This window comes from Lissotriton vulgaris, unplaced genomic scaffold, assembly GCF_964263255.1.
Source record: "Lissotriton vulgaris unplaced genomic scaffold, aLisVul1.2 SCAFFOLD_695, whole genome shotgun sequence".
Classification (NCBI taxonomy): domain Eukaryota; kingdom Metazoa; phylum Chordata; class Amphibia; order Caudata; family Salamandridae; genus Lissotriton; species Lissotriton vulgaris.
Genome location: NW_028244086.1, coordinates 789,626 through 803,014, shown reverse-complemented (window position 1 = coordinate 803,014; position 13,389 = coordinate 789,626). Strand labels below are relative to the sequence as shown.

General features: G+C 46.8%; 1 protein-coding gene and 1 pseudogene across 1 annotated transcript; both read left to right on the top strand.

The window, feature by feature from the left end:
* Window positions 1-1,191: 1,191 nt before the first annotated feature.
* Window positions 1,192-2,789, top strand: LOC147668161 (uncharacterized; annotated as a pseudogene).
* Window positions 2,790-7,038: 4,249 nt separating this feature from the next.
* Window positions 7,039-11,476, top strand: LOC147668160 (uncharacterized). The gene is made up of 2 exons (XM_086948739.1): window positions 7,039-8,278; window positions 11,321-11,476. Exons 1-2 carry the CDS (start codon window positions 7,039-7,041, stop codon window positions 11,341-11,343), a joined length of 1,263 nt encoding a protein of 420 aa, XP_086804865.1. The 3' UTR covers window positions 11,344-11,476.
* The last annotated feature ends 1,913 nt before the right edge of the window (window positions 11,477-13,389 follow it).

Here is a 13,389-nt window from a genome sequence, read left to right as displayed (position 1 = left end):
GTTCTGACAAAGTTTTGCACCGGCCTTCTACGTTTGAAGAGGATTGGTCGCTGACGCGGTTCGATGTCAAGTTTGGGTTTAGTCTTGTTTCAGTTTATAGACATTTGCAAAGAAAGAGGAAGTGATTACGTCATTGTGGACATTTATTCATACTACTGTGATATGATTGGTGCAGACCTGGAGGGGGTTGTCCTTCCGGGGTATGCAGTTTAAAGTTTAACCCTTTGCTGCTGTGTGTTCAGTAAAGATTGAGAAGCATAATTCTGGCCTCCGTGTCCTTAATAGAATTGAAAATTCGTTGTCGCGTTAGCTAGAAAATGTTTCATTCAGAGTAATGTGATAGTCTTTGACAATACGTGTATCTACTACAGTTACTCGTGGTGAGAGTTACAGATAAACAATTCTATGTCAGTCCTTGGAGGCTCAAATTATGCTTCTCAATCTTTACTAAAAAATACAGCAGCAAAGAGTTAACTTTAAACGAGCATACCCCGGAAGTACAACCGCCTCCAGGTCTGCACCAATAGTAACACAACAGTAGGCATAAATGTACGAAATGACGTCATCACTTCTTCTTTCTTTGCTGCTGCAGCAGCGAGATAAGTGACTTTTTTCCTCTATTACATTTCGTGTGTTTTGAAATGCTTTATTTACTTAATTATACTTGAATTTATAGCGCGCTGCGCTGACGGTTGTGAGCGCGAGCTTGCGCTTCTATTTTCTGTCTCGGGAGTAGCGATTCGCTTCCCGTGCACTTTGTTTAAATTTGCATATTGCTTTATTGCGTGTGTGCCTTTTTAGAGTCGCGCGTCTTCGCGCTTCATTTGCAGTGTTGTACCCTACCTTAGAGGGAGTTGAGGCTTCGGTGCCTCTCTGGTTCAGTTCCTTAGTGCGGGCTGTGGCGAGGGAGCAGAGCTACGCACTTCGGTGCACGAGGGGAGCAGGGTATGGCTTAGCCTCGCCTTCGGGTTTCTCTGAGCATGCGTGAAGAGCCGGTTACTGAATTCAAGCCCGGCTCTTCACGCTGTGTGGAATTTCCGTGCCTGTCAAATCCCTGGCTCAGTTTGAACGCTGACTGGAGCGTTTCTAGATTGATGCTTGGCATTAGGGAAGTTTAATAAGGGCATGCTCCTGCCACATATGAATTAATATTTTTGACCCAGGTCCTTTTGTTTTTTGACTAATTAAGAGGTCTTCTTTGCCCTTGGGTTCTCCCCCCCTAGAACTCCTTCAGCCCTCCTGTATAAATTATGGCGTACTACGCTGAGGAGGAAGACAAGTGGGTTGAATTCAACGAATATGAAGAATATCAGGAACCTTTTGGTGAAACTGTGGAGGAGCTACCTTTAGAAGCCCAGGATACCCACGTCCGGTGTTTAATGAATAAGGCGCTTATCAAGGCGCTGAAGACTTTAGCGAAGACTTTAAAATCTTCTGGAAAAAGAAAATCTAAATCCGCTAGCACACCCTCTTCTTCCTCTCGGGCTTCGGCTTAAGCCCTGTTGAATGTGGCAAGGAGTGTGCTTTTGGACCATGGTTCCTTGGCTGACAGGGATACGCAGGGAGACTCGTCTCCAACTACTCCTGATACTTCGGATTCTGATGATTCAGTTAAACACAAAAAGAAGGTCAAGAAGACCAAGCACATGTTTTATGGCGCACAAGAAGAGGTGCAGCCTAAAAATTTCTTGTTTAACCCTCAAAATGTAATCCATCCTCGTTCCAAGGAATGGCAGCCCTGTGTGGAAGTGGCACATTATGTGCAAAATAATCTAAGACAGGGTTTTGAGAACCAAGTCAGAGGCACCTTTCGGTCTGAGTGTCCTCGACCATCCTTGTTGGGCAAGGTGGCAGATACACCGGATTTGGACCCAAATATGGCTACCTTCATGCGCAAATTCGCTAAGGACCCAAAAAAGGGTTTAGATAGAGCCTGGAAAGGATGCCAGGACAAGCTTTTAGACATCTCTGGCCCGCTGACTAAAATTTTAGACGCTGCCATTATGGCAAAAGACAAGGGTATTCCTCTGGATCCTTCAGAGGTAATGGATTGGGCGCAACGCGCCATGTGTTTCTTGGGCAACGCAAATGTGGCATTATCCACTGAGAGGAGAAGATCCCTCTTGATGCGTATTGACCCTCAGCTAGCAGAAATGGCAACCACGGAACCAGGTTCCTTAGCCAATGGCATGCTATTTGGAGAGGATTTTGTAAAGAAAATGGGAAAATATGTGGCAACATTTTCGGCTTTGGATAAAGCACAAGCCAATATCAAGAAAGTTTTTCACTCTGGTGTTTTTAATAGGGCCGGCCGTTTTAGAGGTCGCGGTTCCGGCCGAGGTGGAAATCAGACCTCTAGAGGTTCAGATCAATGGGGCAGAGGTGCCCAGAGATCCACATTTTATCCGACCAGAAACAGAGGCGACAGGGGCCGTGGTCAGCGCGGCAACTATCGAGGCCAGCAGTTCCAGTCTGAAGACTCCTCGTATTCAGGTACCCATTTTACATTATGGGGATCACATGGTGGGAGGTCGTCTGGCACAGTTCCTTCCCAGGTGGGAGGCCCTGTCTTCAGACCCTTGGATCCATCAGACTATTCAGGGTTTCCAGATAGAGTTTTATTCCACTCCCAATCAAACAGTGGCTCCGAGACCCCTAAGTTTTTCCCCTGTAGAGATGAGTTTCATCGACGAAGAAATTCAGTCTTTGTTGATCAAAGGGGCTATAGTGCAAACGGATCTCCATCCGCACGGTTTTGTGAGTACAATTTTCCTAGTGCCCAAGAATAATCTTGGCTTTCGTCTAGTTCTGAACCTGAAGGATTTCAATGTGGGTGTAGTGTACCGTCATTTCAAGATGGAGGGTATTCATCTCTTACGAGACATGTTATTGAGCCACGATTGGGTGGTTCGGTTAGATATAAAAGATGCTTACCTAACCGTTGCCATTTTTCCTTCTCATCGTCGCTTCCTCCAATTTCAATGGCGCAATCGATGGTTCGAGTTTACGGCCATGCCCTTCGGTCTTTCGTCCACTCCATGGTGTTTCGCAAAACTCATGAGACCGGTTGTTCAGTGGTTGAGAGAGAGAGGAGTCAGACTAATTATCTATCTAGACGACATTCTGATCATGGGTCAGTCGGTTGAGATAGTTCAGCTGCATCTGTCCTGGACTATCCGTCTCCTTCAAGAGTTAGGGTTTCTCCTCAATGTTCCCAAATCTCTCCTGATTCCATCACAAGTCATCGACTTTTTGGGCTTTCAGGTCAATTCTTTGACATCTTCACTACTCTTACCTCTCAAGAAGAGAACTGCGATCAAGAAAGAGTTGAGGAGAGCACTTGCCTCTCCGACAATATCATTGAGGACGTTAGCCCGCCTCGTCGGATTGTTGGTGGCATCCATTCAGGCGATATTTCCTGGTCCCCTTCATTCCAGGGCCTTACAGAGGTTAAAAATCTTGCATCTTCGCAGGGGCTTACATTATGCAGAACAGATTGCGCTCTCTCTGGAGGCTCGCCTAGAAATGAATTGGTGGTTAGAACACATAGATGCTTAGAATGGCAAGGCAATCTTTGCGGCGATGCCATCATCAAGTATGATGCCAGTCGCTGTGGCTGGGGGGCTCGTTGCGGGACACTGGAGACCGGTTGTCGGTGGTCTCAGGAGGAGTTGCGACTTCATATCAACTGCCTAGAGCTGTTGGTGGGTTCTTTTGCTATTCGAACTCTTTCTCCTCAGAAAGCAAGTTGTTGTATACTTCTGCGCATGGACAATGTGTCCGCGGTTCGTTACATCAATCGTCTGGGAGGTACCAGGTCCCGACTCTTAGTGGAGATTGCCAAGGATTTTTGGCATTATTGTCTGGACCATCACATCTCAGTGACGGCAGAATACATTCTGGGTTCCTTGAATGTGGTGGCAGATTGGAATTCCAGTTTTTTAAGGGACACCAGCGATTGAAAACTTCATCCCAGTGTGTTCCAAGCGTTGGACTCCAAATGGGGCCTGTGTGTTCTAGATCTGTTTGCGTCTCGACTCAACAGACAACTTCCCCTGTTTTAAAGTTGGCGTCCGGATCCGTTGGCGATCAGCTCGGACGCCTTCCTTCAATCATGGACGATGGGCATTCTGTATGCCTTTCCACCATTTGTAATGATTTCAAGGCTGTTAGCTCAGACTCGCCGACAGGGAGCGGAAATAATCCTAGTTTCACCTTGTTGAAAAGCCCAAGCGTGGTTTCCGGGAGCAATGAATCTTTCATGTGCCCCTCCGGTTCGGATCAGGTCCTTTCCGGAGTTGTTAACGAACCCAGTCGGTCTTCTTCATCCTTTGGTCCTGCAAGGTCAGTTGTCTCTCATGGCGTGGAAACTTTCCGGCGATGCTGACAAGTGCCGGGAGTTTCGCAAGACACTCTCTTCTTTCTCTCCCAGTCTTGGGCACCCTCCACTCACAAGCGTTATGAATCCGCTTGGCGTCGATGGGTGCATTGGTGTGGTGAACAACAGAGTGATCCCTTGGGATCTCGAATCTCTGTGATTGTGAATTTTTTGTCTGAATTAGCCAAATCCGGCATGGCTTATAGGACGGTAAACAATTTTACATCAGCCATTTCGGCGGGACATCCTCATGTAGATGGTAGACCTGTAGGGGAACACCCCTTGGTCTGTAAAGTTTTGCGAGGTATCAGGTTGGTAAATCCCCCTCAACATAGATATCAAACATTATGGGATGTTTCCATAGTTTTGAGATATTTACAATCTTGGCCGGCTTATGAAGGTTTGTCGCGCAAACAATTATTGGCCAAACTGACTCTGTTACTTTGTCTTATTTCATGTAGACGTGTGTCAGATGTTCGGGCTCTGGATTTAGCAGGTAGAGAATTTACTCCCTCTGGAGTTTCTTTTACAATTTCTCGTCGTACAAAGACTAATTCTAAATGTGTTTCTTATCCTGCTTTTCCACATCATAGCAAGCTATGTGTTGTGCAATGTTTGAAAGTCTATGAAGACTGTACCAGAGAATTCAGAAATGATGTAGCAGGTCAACTTTTGATATCACTTCAGAGACCTTTCCGCACAGTCTCTTCAACTACTCTAGCCAGGTGGGTTACTTGGCTATTGACCCTAGCTGGTATTGATTCCTCCATTTTTGGAGCGCACTCTGTTAGAGGCTCTATGGCCTCGAAACCCCTTATCACGGGGTCTAGGTTACAGGATATCATGACTGCGGCGGACTGGTCCTCTGAGTCTACTTTTAAGACCTTTTATCACAAACCTATTGTGGATATTGCGTCGGGTGTAGTGGAGCAACTTTAAACTAGCATAATTTGAGCCTCTGTAGACTGACATAGAATGAAAAATTGTCTAGCTAACGCGACAAAGAATTTTCAATTCTACTAAGGACACGGAGGCGAGAATTATCCCACCCAGGATGTTATATTGTATTTTGTACATGCTATGTACTTACTTCTGATACTGATTACATTATTTGATGCTTTGTTTGACCTCTTATTTTTTCCCCACCCAATTCTCTATTGCGACTGTTTTTCTTTCAGTCTGACATGGGTGTTATGGCTGTGTTTCTTGTTTCAGGTGACCAAGGCACCCAATTCTGAAGGTTGAAATGTCCTGACGAACGTCTTGACAAAACCCCTGCGTTCTTGGAGGATTTCTGATGTTCCTCGTGGAGTTGACTTCAGTCCTGATTCTGTTTATAGACTTTACAAAGAAAGCGGAAGTGATTACGTCATTTCGAACATTCATGCCTACTGTTGTGTTACTATTGGTGCAGACCTGGAGGGGGTTGTACTTCCAGGGTATGCTTGTTTAAAGTTAACTCTTTGCTGCTGTATTTTTCAGTAAAGATTGAGAAGCATAATTCTCGCCTCCTGTGTCCTTAATAGAATTGTTAATTCTTTGTCGCGTTAGCTAGACAATTTTTCATTCTCTCAAGATTACATTTTAAGAAAAGTTGGAGCAATAAGGGTTTAACCAATGCATATTACATATGTACAGAGCGTGGTCATCTCGCCCTTGGTGTGGTAGGGGTTCTTGGAGTGCTCGTGGGCGGACCAGAAGGGGGCCCGTATTTCTAGCACATTGGATGAAAGCTAGGGCTTGTTATATAAATCGAAATCAGCATAATAAAAACCGAATTACAGCTGTCTGTATCTCGCAACAGGTCCACACATCCCTACGGACCAGAAAGGAACAAGTGCTACGGCATTTACAATTGGAGCAAAATTAGCGAATCATGGTAACTGGCTCATTCCACCATCATGATGTTAACTGTTTCCCTAAGCACTCCTGTAATACTTTAATTTTATGTATTTATTTTATTCATGCATTTTTATAAAGCGCGGACTTTAACCGAAGGTGTCAGAGCACTGTACAATAGAACAAGTTACGTTACATTAAGCGGGTTAAATGTGGGGGGAGGGAGGCGTTTTCAAGATTTCTATTGATTAAAAAATACAACCTTTCCCTTATTTGTGTGTGAATGAGGGTTTATGGTGTGAATTACCTGAATTTCTTACATGGTGTATGCGCGAATGCGCGGCTGGTTGTAGCGCGACAACGCTGTTTTGGTTGCGGCTTACGAGCGTTTTTTACCGTCGGGTTTGTGCCCGGTCCGCCGTCCGGCGACGCGCGCTGTGTGTCTGAGCACGTTAGGGGGCGGTGGAGCAGGAGGAGGCAGACGTGGCTTTGCCGCGCACAGAGAGCAGTCGAGTGTGTGCCCCCAGCGTTACGCGCATGCGCGAGGAGCCGAGTTTCGTTTTGAGATTCCCGGCTCCTCGCGATCTGCGCGTTTATGACTGCATAAATCCCTGGCCTCAATTTAACGCTGACCGGAGCGTGTCCGGAATAAGAGCTTGCTCTAGGGGAGCATTTTGGTTGTGCAAGGGGTCTCCTTCCACCTTATATTGGCCTGCATCTGTGGTGTGTTGGCAACTGGGGTTGCATAGTGTGTGTGTAGAGGCGAAACCCCTGGGCTGCTCCCCCCCTATTAATCTCCTCCTCACCTCCTTTGCTTGGATATGGTGTATTACGCCGAGGAGGGCGACCAGTGGGTTGAATTTAATGAATATGAACAATATGAGCCTGAGGAAGAACAACTGGAGGAGAACTTAGGCGAAGCTCTGGCTACCCACGACCAGAGCTCTGTCAGTAAGGCCCTGATTAAGGCGTTAAAACCTTTTACCAAGTCCCATCATCCATCGGGCAAGAGGAAGTTTAAATCCTCACAAAAGGGGGATACTTCAGGTCAGTCCCAAGACCACAAGATAGCGCAGATGGCCAGGTCAGTGATGAGGGACCATGGCTCTATGGCTTATCAGACCTCAGGGGAGTCATCCTCGCCGCCGCCTGATACTTCAGACTCGGAGGTGGAGTCTATAGTTTCTAAGAAGAAGTTTAAGAAAACTAGGCACACAGCTTTCAAGGCCGATGATAGTCAGGTCCCTAGGAACCTTCTATTTGACCCCAATAATATAATTCACCCTAGATCCACGGAGTGGGTGCCTTGTGCCGAGGTTGCGCATTATGTCACCAATAACTTGCGCCAAGGCTTTGAGAGTGGGGTTCGAGCCACTCTGAGGTCGGAATGTCTCAGACCGTCGGTGACGGGGAAGGTGGCGGATACTCCGGACCTTGACCCTACCATGACAGCGTTCATGAGGAAGTTTGCTAAAACCCCCAAAAAAGGACTGGATAAGGCTTGGCGGGGGTGCCAGGACAAGTTACTGGACGTCTCTGGACCCCTCACTAAGATTCTGGAGGCCGCTGTCAAGGCTAAAGAACAAGGCGTGCCTATGGACACGTCTGACATCATGGAATGGGCCCAACGCACGATGTGCTTTCTGGGAAACACGAATGTGGCGCTGTCTACGGAGCGGAGGCGCTCTTTTCTTATGCGCATAGACTCCCAATTGGCGGAGATGGCCTCCAACGAACCTGGTTCTCTGGCTAACGGCATGCTCTTCGGAGACAAGTTTGTTAAAGAAATGGGCAAGTACGTTGCCACTTTTTCCGCGCTGGACAAAGCGCAGACTACAATTAAGAGGGTGCTTCACATCGGTGTTTTTGACAGGGCCGGACGCCAGCGAGGTCGAGGGTCCGGCCGAGGTTTTAATCAGACCTCACGCGGAGGTGAGCAGAGAGGCAGAGGCTACCAACGCCCCAACTTCTACCCCTCCCGTAATCGAGGAGGTCGTGGCAGAGGACAGAAAGGAAGTTACAGAGGACAGCAAAATAACTCAGGAGACAACTCCTACTCAGGTACGAATTCTTTGTGCAACAGAACACAAGGTGGGGGGCAGGTTGGCCTTGTTTATTCACAGGTGGCGGGAACTAACAACAGATCCCTGGGTGTTACAATCCGTCCAAGGGTATCGCATAGAGTTTTATGCCTCCCCCGCGCAGCGACAAGCGCCCGCGCCACTACATTTTTCCCTACAAGAACAGAGTTTCATAGACGCAGAGGTGCTGGCTTTGCTCAGGAAAGGGGCAATTGTGGAAACTTTGCCGCACGATCACGGCTTTACGAGCACAATCTTCGTGGTCCCAAAGAAGGACCAGGGCTTTCGGTTAGTTTTAAACCTCAGGGATTTCAACGCATGGGTGGTGTATCGCCACTTCAAAATGGAAGGCATACACCTACTGAGAGACATCCTGTTAGAACAAGATTGGATGGTACGTCTGGATTTGAAGGACGCTTACCTAACGGTGCCCATTTTTCCACCGCATCGACGGTTTCTTCAATTTCAGTGGCGCAGCAAATGGTTCGAGTTTGCCGCCATGCCCTTTGGCCTCTCGTCCGCTCCCTGGTGTTTCACCAAACTGATGAAACCGATAGTTTAGTGTCTGAGGGAAAGAGGCGTACGATTGATCATCTACCTAGACGACATCCTGATCTTGGGATGCTCTCCGGAGATTGTTTCGCTCCACTTATCGTGGACGGTTCACCTCCTTCAGGACCTGGGTTTCCTTTTGAACTTGCAGAAGTCCATTCTGGTACCGTCACAGGTTATGGAATTTCTGGGATTCCAGGTCGACTCTGTGAAAGCCCAGTAGCTCCTTCCGCTCAAGAAGAGGGTGGCAATCAAGAAGGAGTTGAGGAAAGCACTTGTCTCTCCGACAATTTCCTTGAGGACCTTGGCTCGCCTGGTGGGGCTTTTGGCCTCCTCCATCCAGGCGATCTTTCCGGGTCCCTTGCACTACAGAGCGATGCAACGCTTGAAGGCCTTACACCTTCGCAAGGGCTTGACTTACGCCCAACAGGTAGTGTTATCGACGGACGCGCGCACGGAGATGAACTGGTGGTTGGAGCATTTGGAAGCCTGGAACGGCAGAGCCATTTTTGCGGCCACCCCAGAGGTTGTGATAGAGTCGGATGCGAGCCGGTGGGGCTGGGGAGCCCGTTGCGGCTCGGTGGAGACCGGGGGCCGATGGTCCCGCAAAGAATTGAAACTCCACATCAATTGTCTGGAACTCCTGGCGGGTTCTTTTGCGGTGCGGACTCTATCCCCTCAGAAGGTCTCGTGTTGTATTCTCCTACGCATGGACAATGTGTCCGCGGTACGGTACATAAATCGCCTCGGGGGCATCAGATCTCATCTACTTGCGGAGATTGCCAAGGATTTTTGGCACTATTGCCTGGACCATCAGATATCGGTGACGGCGGAGTACATTCCGGGGTCTGTCAACGTGACAGCGGATTGGAACTCACGGTATTTGAGGGATACCAGCGATTGGAGGTTGCATCCCAGGATTTTCAGGGCCTTGGACCGCTTGTGGGGTCCGTGTTTAATAGATCTGTTTGCCTCACGACTCAACCGACAGTTGCCCCATTTTTTCAGTTGGCGTCCGGATCCGTTGGCGATCAGCTCGGACGCCTTTCTTCATTCATGGACGACAGGCATTCTGTATGCCTTCCCCCCGTTCATCATGATCCCGAGGGTTCTGGCTCAGATTCGGAGGCAGAAGGCAGAGGTGATTTTGGTCTCTCCATGTTGGAAAACCCAAGCGTGGTTTCAGGTCGCGATGAGTCTTGCATGCGCACCTCCGGTGCAAATCTCATCGTTCCCAGACCTGCTGACAGACCCTGGTGGCCTTCAACATCCGCTGGTCCTTCTGGATCAGTTGTCTCTCATGGCGTGGAGACTTTCAGGAGACGCTGGCAAGTGCCAGGAGTTTCTCAAGACACTCTCTTCTTCTTGTCACAGGCATGGGCGCCTTCCACCCACAAGCGTTTTGAGTCGGCTTGGAGACGCTGGGTTGGTTGGTGTAACGAGCAACAGGGAGATCCGGTGGGATCACATGTCTCTGTGATTGCGAATTTTTTGTCTGATTTGGCTCGGTCAGGCTTGGCATACAGATCGGTGAACACTTTCCGATCGGCCATTTCGGCGGGGCATCCGCATGTGGATGGTAGACCTGTCTGGGAACATCCACTGGTGTGTAAGGTGGTCAGGGGGATCCGGATGGTGAACCCTCCTCAGCCTAAGTATACGGAGCTTTGGGACGTTTCTGTTGTCTTACGTTTTTTATCGGCTTGGCCGGCGAATGAGGGTCTGTCTAGGAAACAGCTCTCAGTGAAGCTTACGATTTTGATTTGCTTGATCTCCTGCAGAAGAGTCTCGGACATTCGAGCACTGGATTTAGCAGGTAGAGTATTTACTCCTACGGGAATTTCCTTCACGATTTCAAAACGTACTAAAACACATTCAAAATGTATTTCTTATCCTGCTTTTCCTCACCACAGTAAATTGTGTGTAGTAAAATGTCTGAAGGTATATGAGGACTGTACTAGAGAATTTAGGAACGATTTTGGTCAATTATTGATTTCTCTACAGAGACCTTTCCGCCCAGTCACCAATGCTACTCTGGCCAGGTGGGTCTCCTGGTTGTTGAGTCTGGCGGGCATTGATTCCTCCAAGTTTGGAGCTCATTCTGTTCGAGGGGCTATGGCCTCAAAATCCTTTGGTGCCGGGTCTCGGCTTCAGGACATCATGACTGCGGCTGATTGGTCATCTGAATCTACTTTTAAAACGTTTTATCATAAACCTATTGTTGATGTGGCCTCGGTGGTGGTGGAGAAACTTTAAACTAGCATAATCAGAGCCTCCGTGGACTGACATAGAATGAAAAATTGTCTAGCATTCGCGACACGGAGGCGAGGATTATCCCACCCGAGTTGCCAGTAATGTACTTGGTATGTCGATTTGCAGATGTGATATATTTTACCCACCCGAATTATGTTATGGCTTGTTGTATTCCTTGATGTTGGAATAACCATTACCACATATTTTTTCGTTTCAGGTGATCAGCATAAACAGACCTGAGTACGATTCCTGCGGACTGAGCTGGGTCTCAGCTGAGGAGAAGTTTTCCCCTTCGGACAAGAGGATGCGATAGTTGCCACGTTGGGCTCCAGTCTTGGTTGGACTGCGGAGGACATCGCAAAGAAAGAGGAAGGTTCCGGTTTTGCATAGACTGTTATTGTATTGGACTGGACAGTGATTGGTGCAGACTAATGGAGGGGGTTGTCCTTCCGGGATCATGCAAGTTTAAAGTTGTTTATTGGCTGCTGTTTTGGTCAGTAAAGATAAGAGAAGCATAATCAGAGCCTCCGTGGACTGACATAGAATTACAGCTGTCTGTATCTCGCAACAGGTCCACACATCCCTACGGACCAGAAAGGAACAAGTGCTACGGCATTTACCATTGGAGCAAAATTAGCGAATCACGGTAACTGGCTCATTCCACCATCATGCTGTTAACTGTTTCCCTAAGCACTCCTGTAATACTTTAATTTTATGTATTTATTTTATTCATGCATTTTTATAAAGCGCGGACTTTAACCGAAGGTGTCAGAGCACTGTACAATAGAACAAGTTACGTTACATTAAGCGGGTCAAATGGGGGGGGGAGGCGTTTTCAAGATTTCTATTGGATAAAAAATACAACAAATGACAACACTCCAATCATACTACATTTTTTCCATTCCCGTTGCATACAAATGTTTTCACACTTTCTATTGGATCATAAGATCCTCCAATCACAAACACGGGTTGCTTCTAGCACCAGCGTGTACTTCGGAAGTGCTTTATGCACAGTAGCTGACCCAAAAAAGTATTTAAAAGTAAATCACTCCCAGGCATCCACCAAAGTGGTGCAATCACACATAGAACACATTTTAAAGGGGGAATGCTTGTATAGTTTTTACTGGATAGCCCAATCACAAACACGGGTTTCTTATACTACAAACATCCGGTTTGCTCGAGCACTCCGGAAATGCTGCCTATATCTGGAGCGGACCAGAAAGGGGCCCGAATTTTATTTAGTACAATTGGTCAATGAGACCTCTAATAACAGCACTCCTTATAATTTAAAATAATTTCGAAGCACCGAGGAAGTGTTACACTCACGTATAGTACAAACGTTATGCATATAATACAAACCATTCATTATACTAAAGCACGGTCGAAACACGATTCTCTCACCAATTGATTTTTTAATTCAAATTTGGATTAGTGGGTTCATAATACAGTATACATTTCAAACAATAAGGCTAAAAAGCTTCACTTGGGAGGGATCTCAGAAAATTACTCGAAAAATAAATACCGAGATCGGCCTTTCCTGTAGGGTTTTTACCCTCAAGAAAAATATGGGGCCCAAATTAATATTTCCACTGTGTAATTTCTTCGACAGTCTGGCTAAAATAACATTGGTGTGCACTTTGATAGAGGCTGCAGCAGTGTTTCTCATTCTTATAGTATCCTTTTTACTTCTGCTGTGCACAGCAAGTTGTTCAAACTAGAGGAGTCAGAACTGAGACAACAGCGCAGAAAAGTTGGATGGAGGGAAAAATATACTGTCCGAGACCAACAAGGCTTTGTACACATGGGGGTATATTCTCAAGGATCTATAGCTGAGTTATCAGCACTTTATCGCAGCCAAAGACGCGACAAATTTATCGCCCCATTCACAAGCTGGTGCTAAAATTCCATAACACTAGTTTCCCTGTGGTATCAGCTGCAAAAAACACCACAGATGACTCCGTCGACTATCGCTAATGAGATGCAGAGTAGGCGTTCCCGTTCAAAAAGTCGCGACAACACCACTGCATAGCTGCCAAGGTTTCAGATTTATATGTGTGACATTTTCATAATTTAAGAGTAATTATGAGTGACATTTTAATGACTATGAGTGACACTTTCTTGCCAGCAAAACCAAGCTATGAAAACAAGGGAAACTTATAAATATCAGATATGACACCAATTTGAGCAAACTAGAAAAGTTAACTGCTGCAAAGCGTAAGAAATGATGGTTAAACGACTTTCATTTATACTCATGTCTAAGTAAATATACTTAGAATCATACAAATA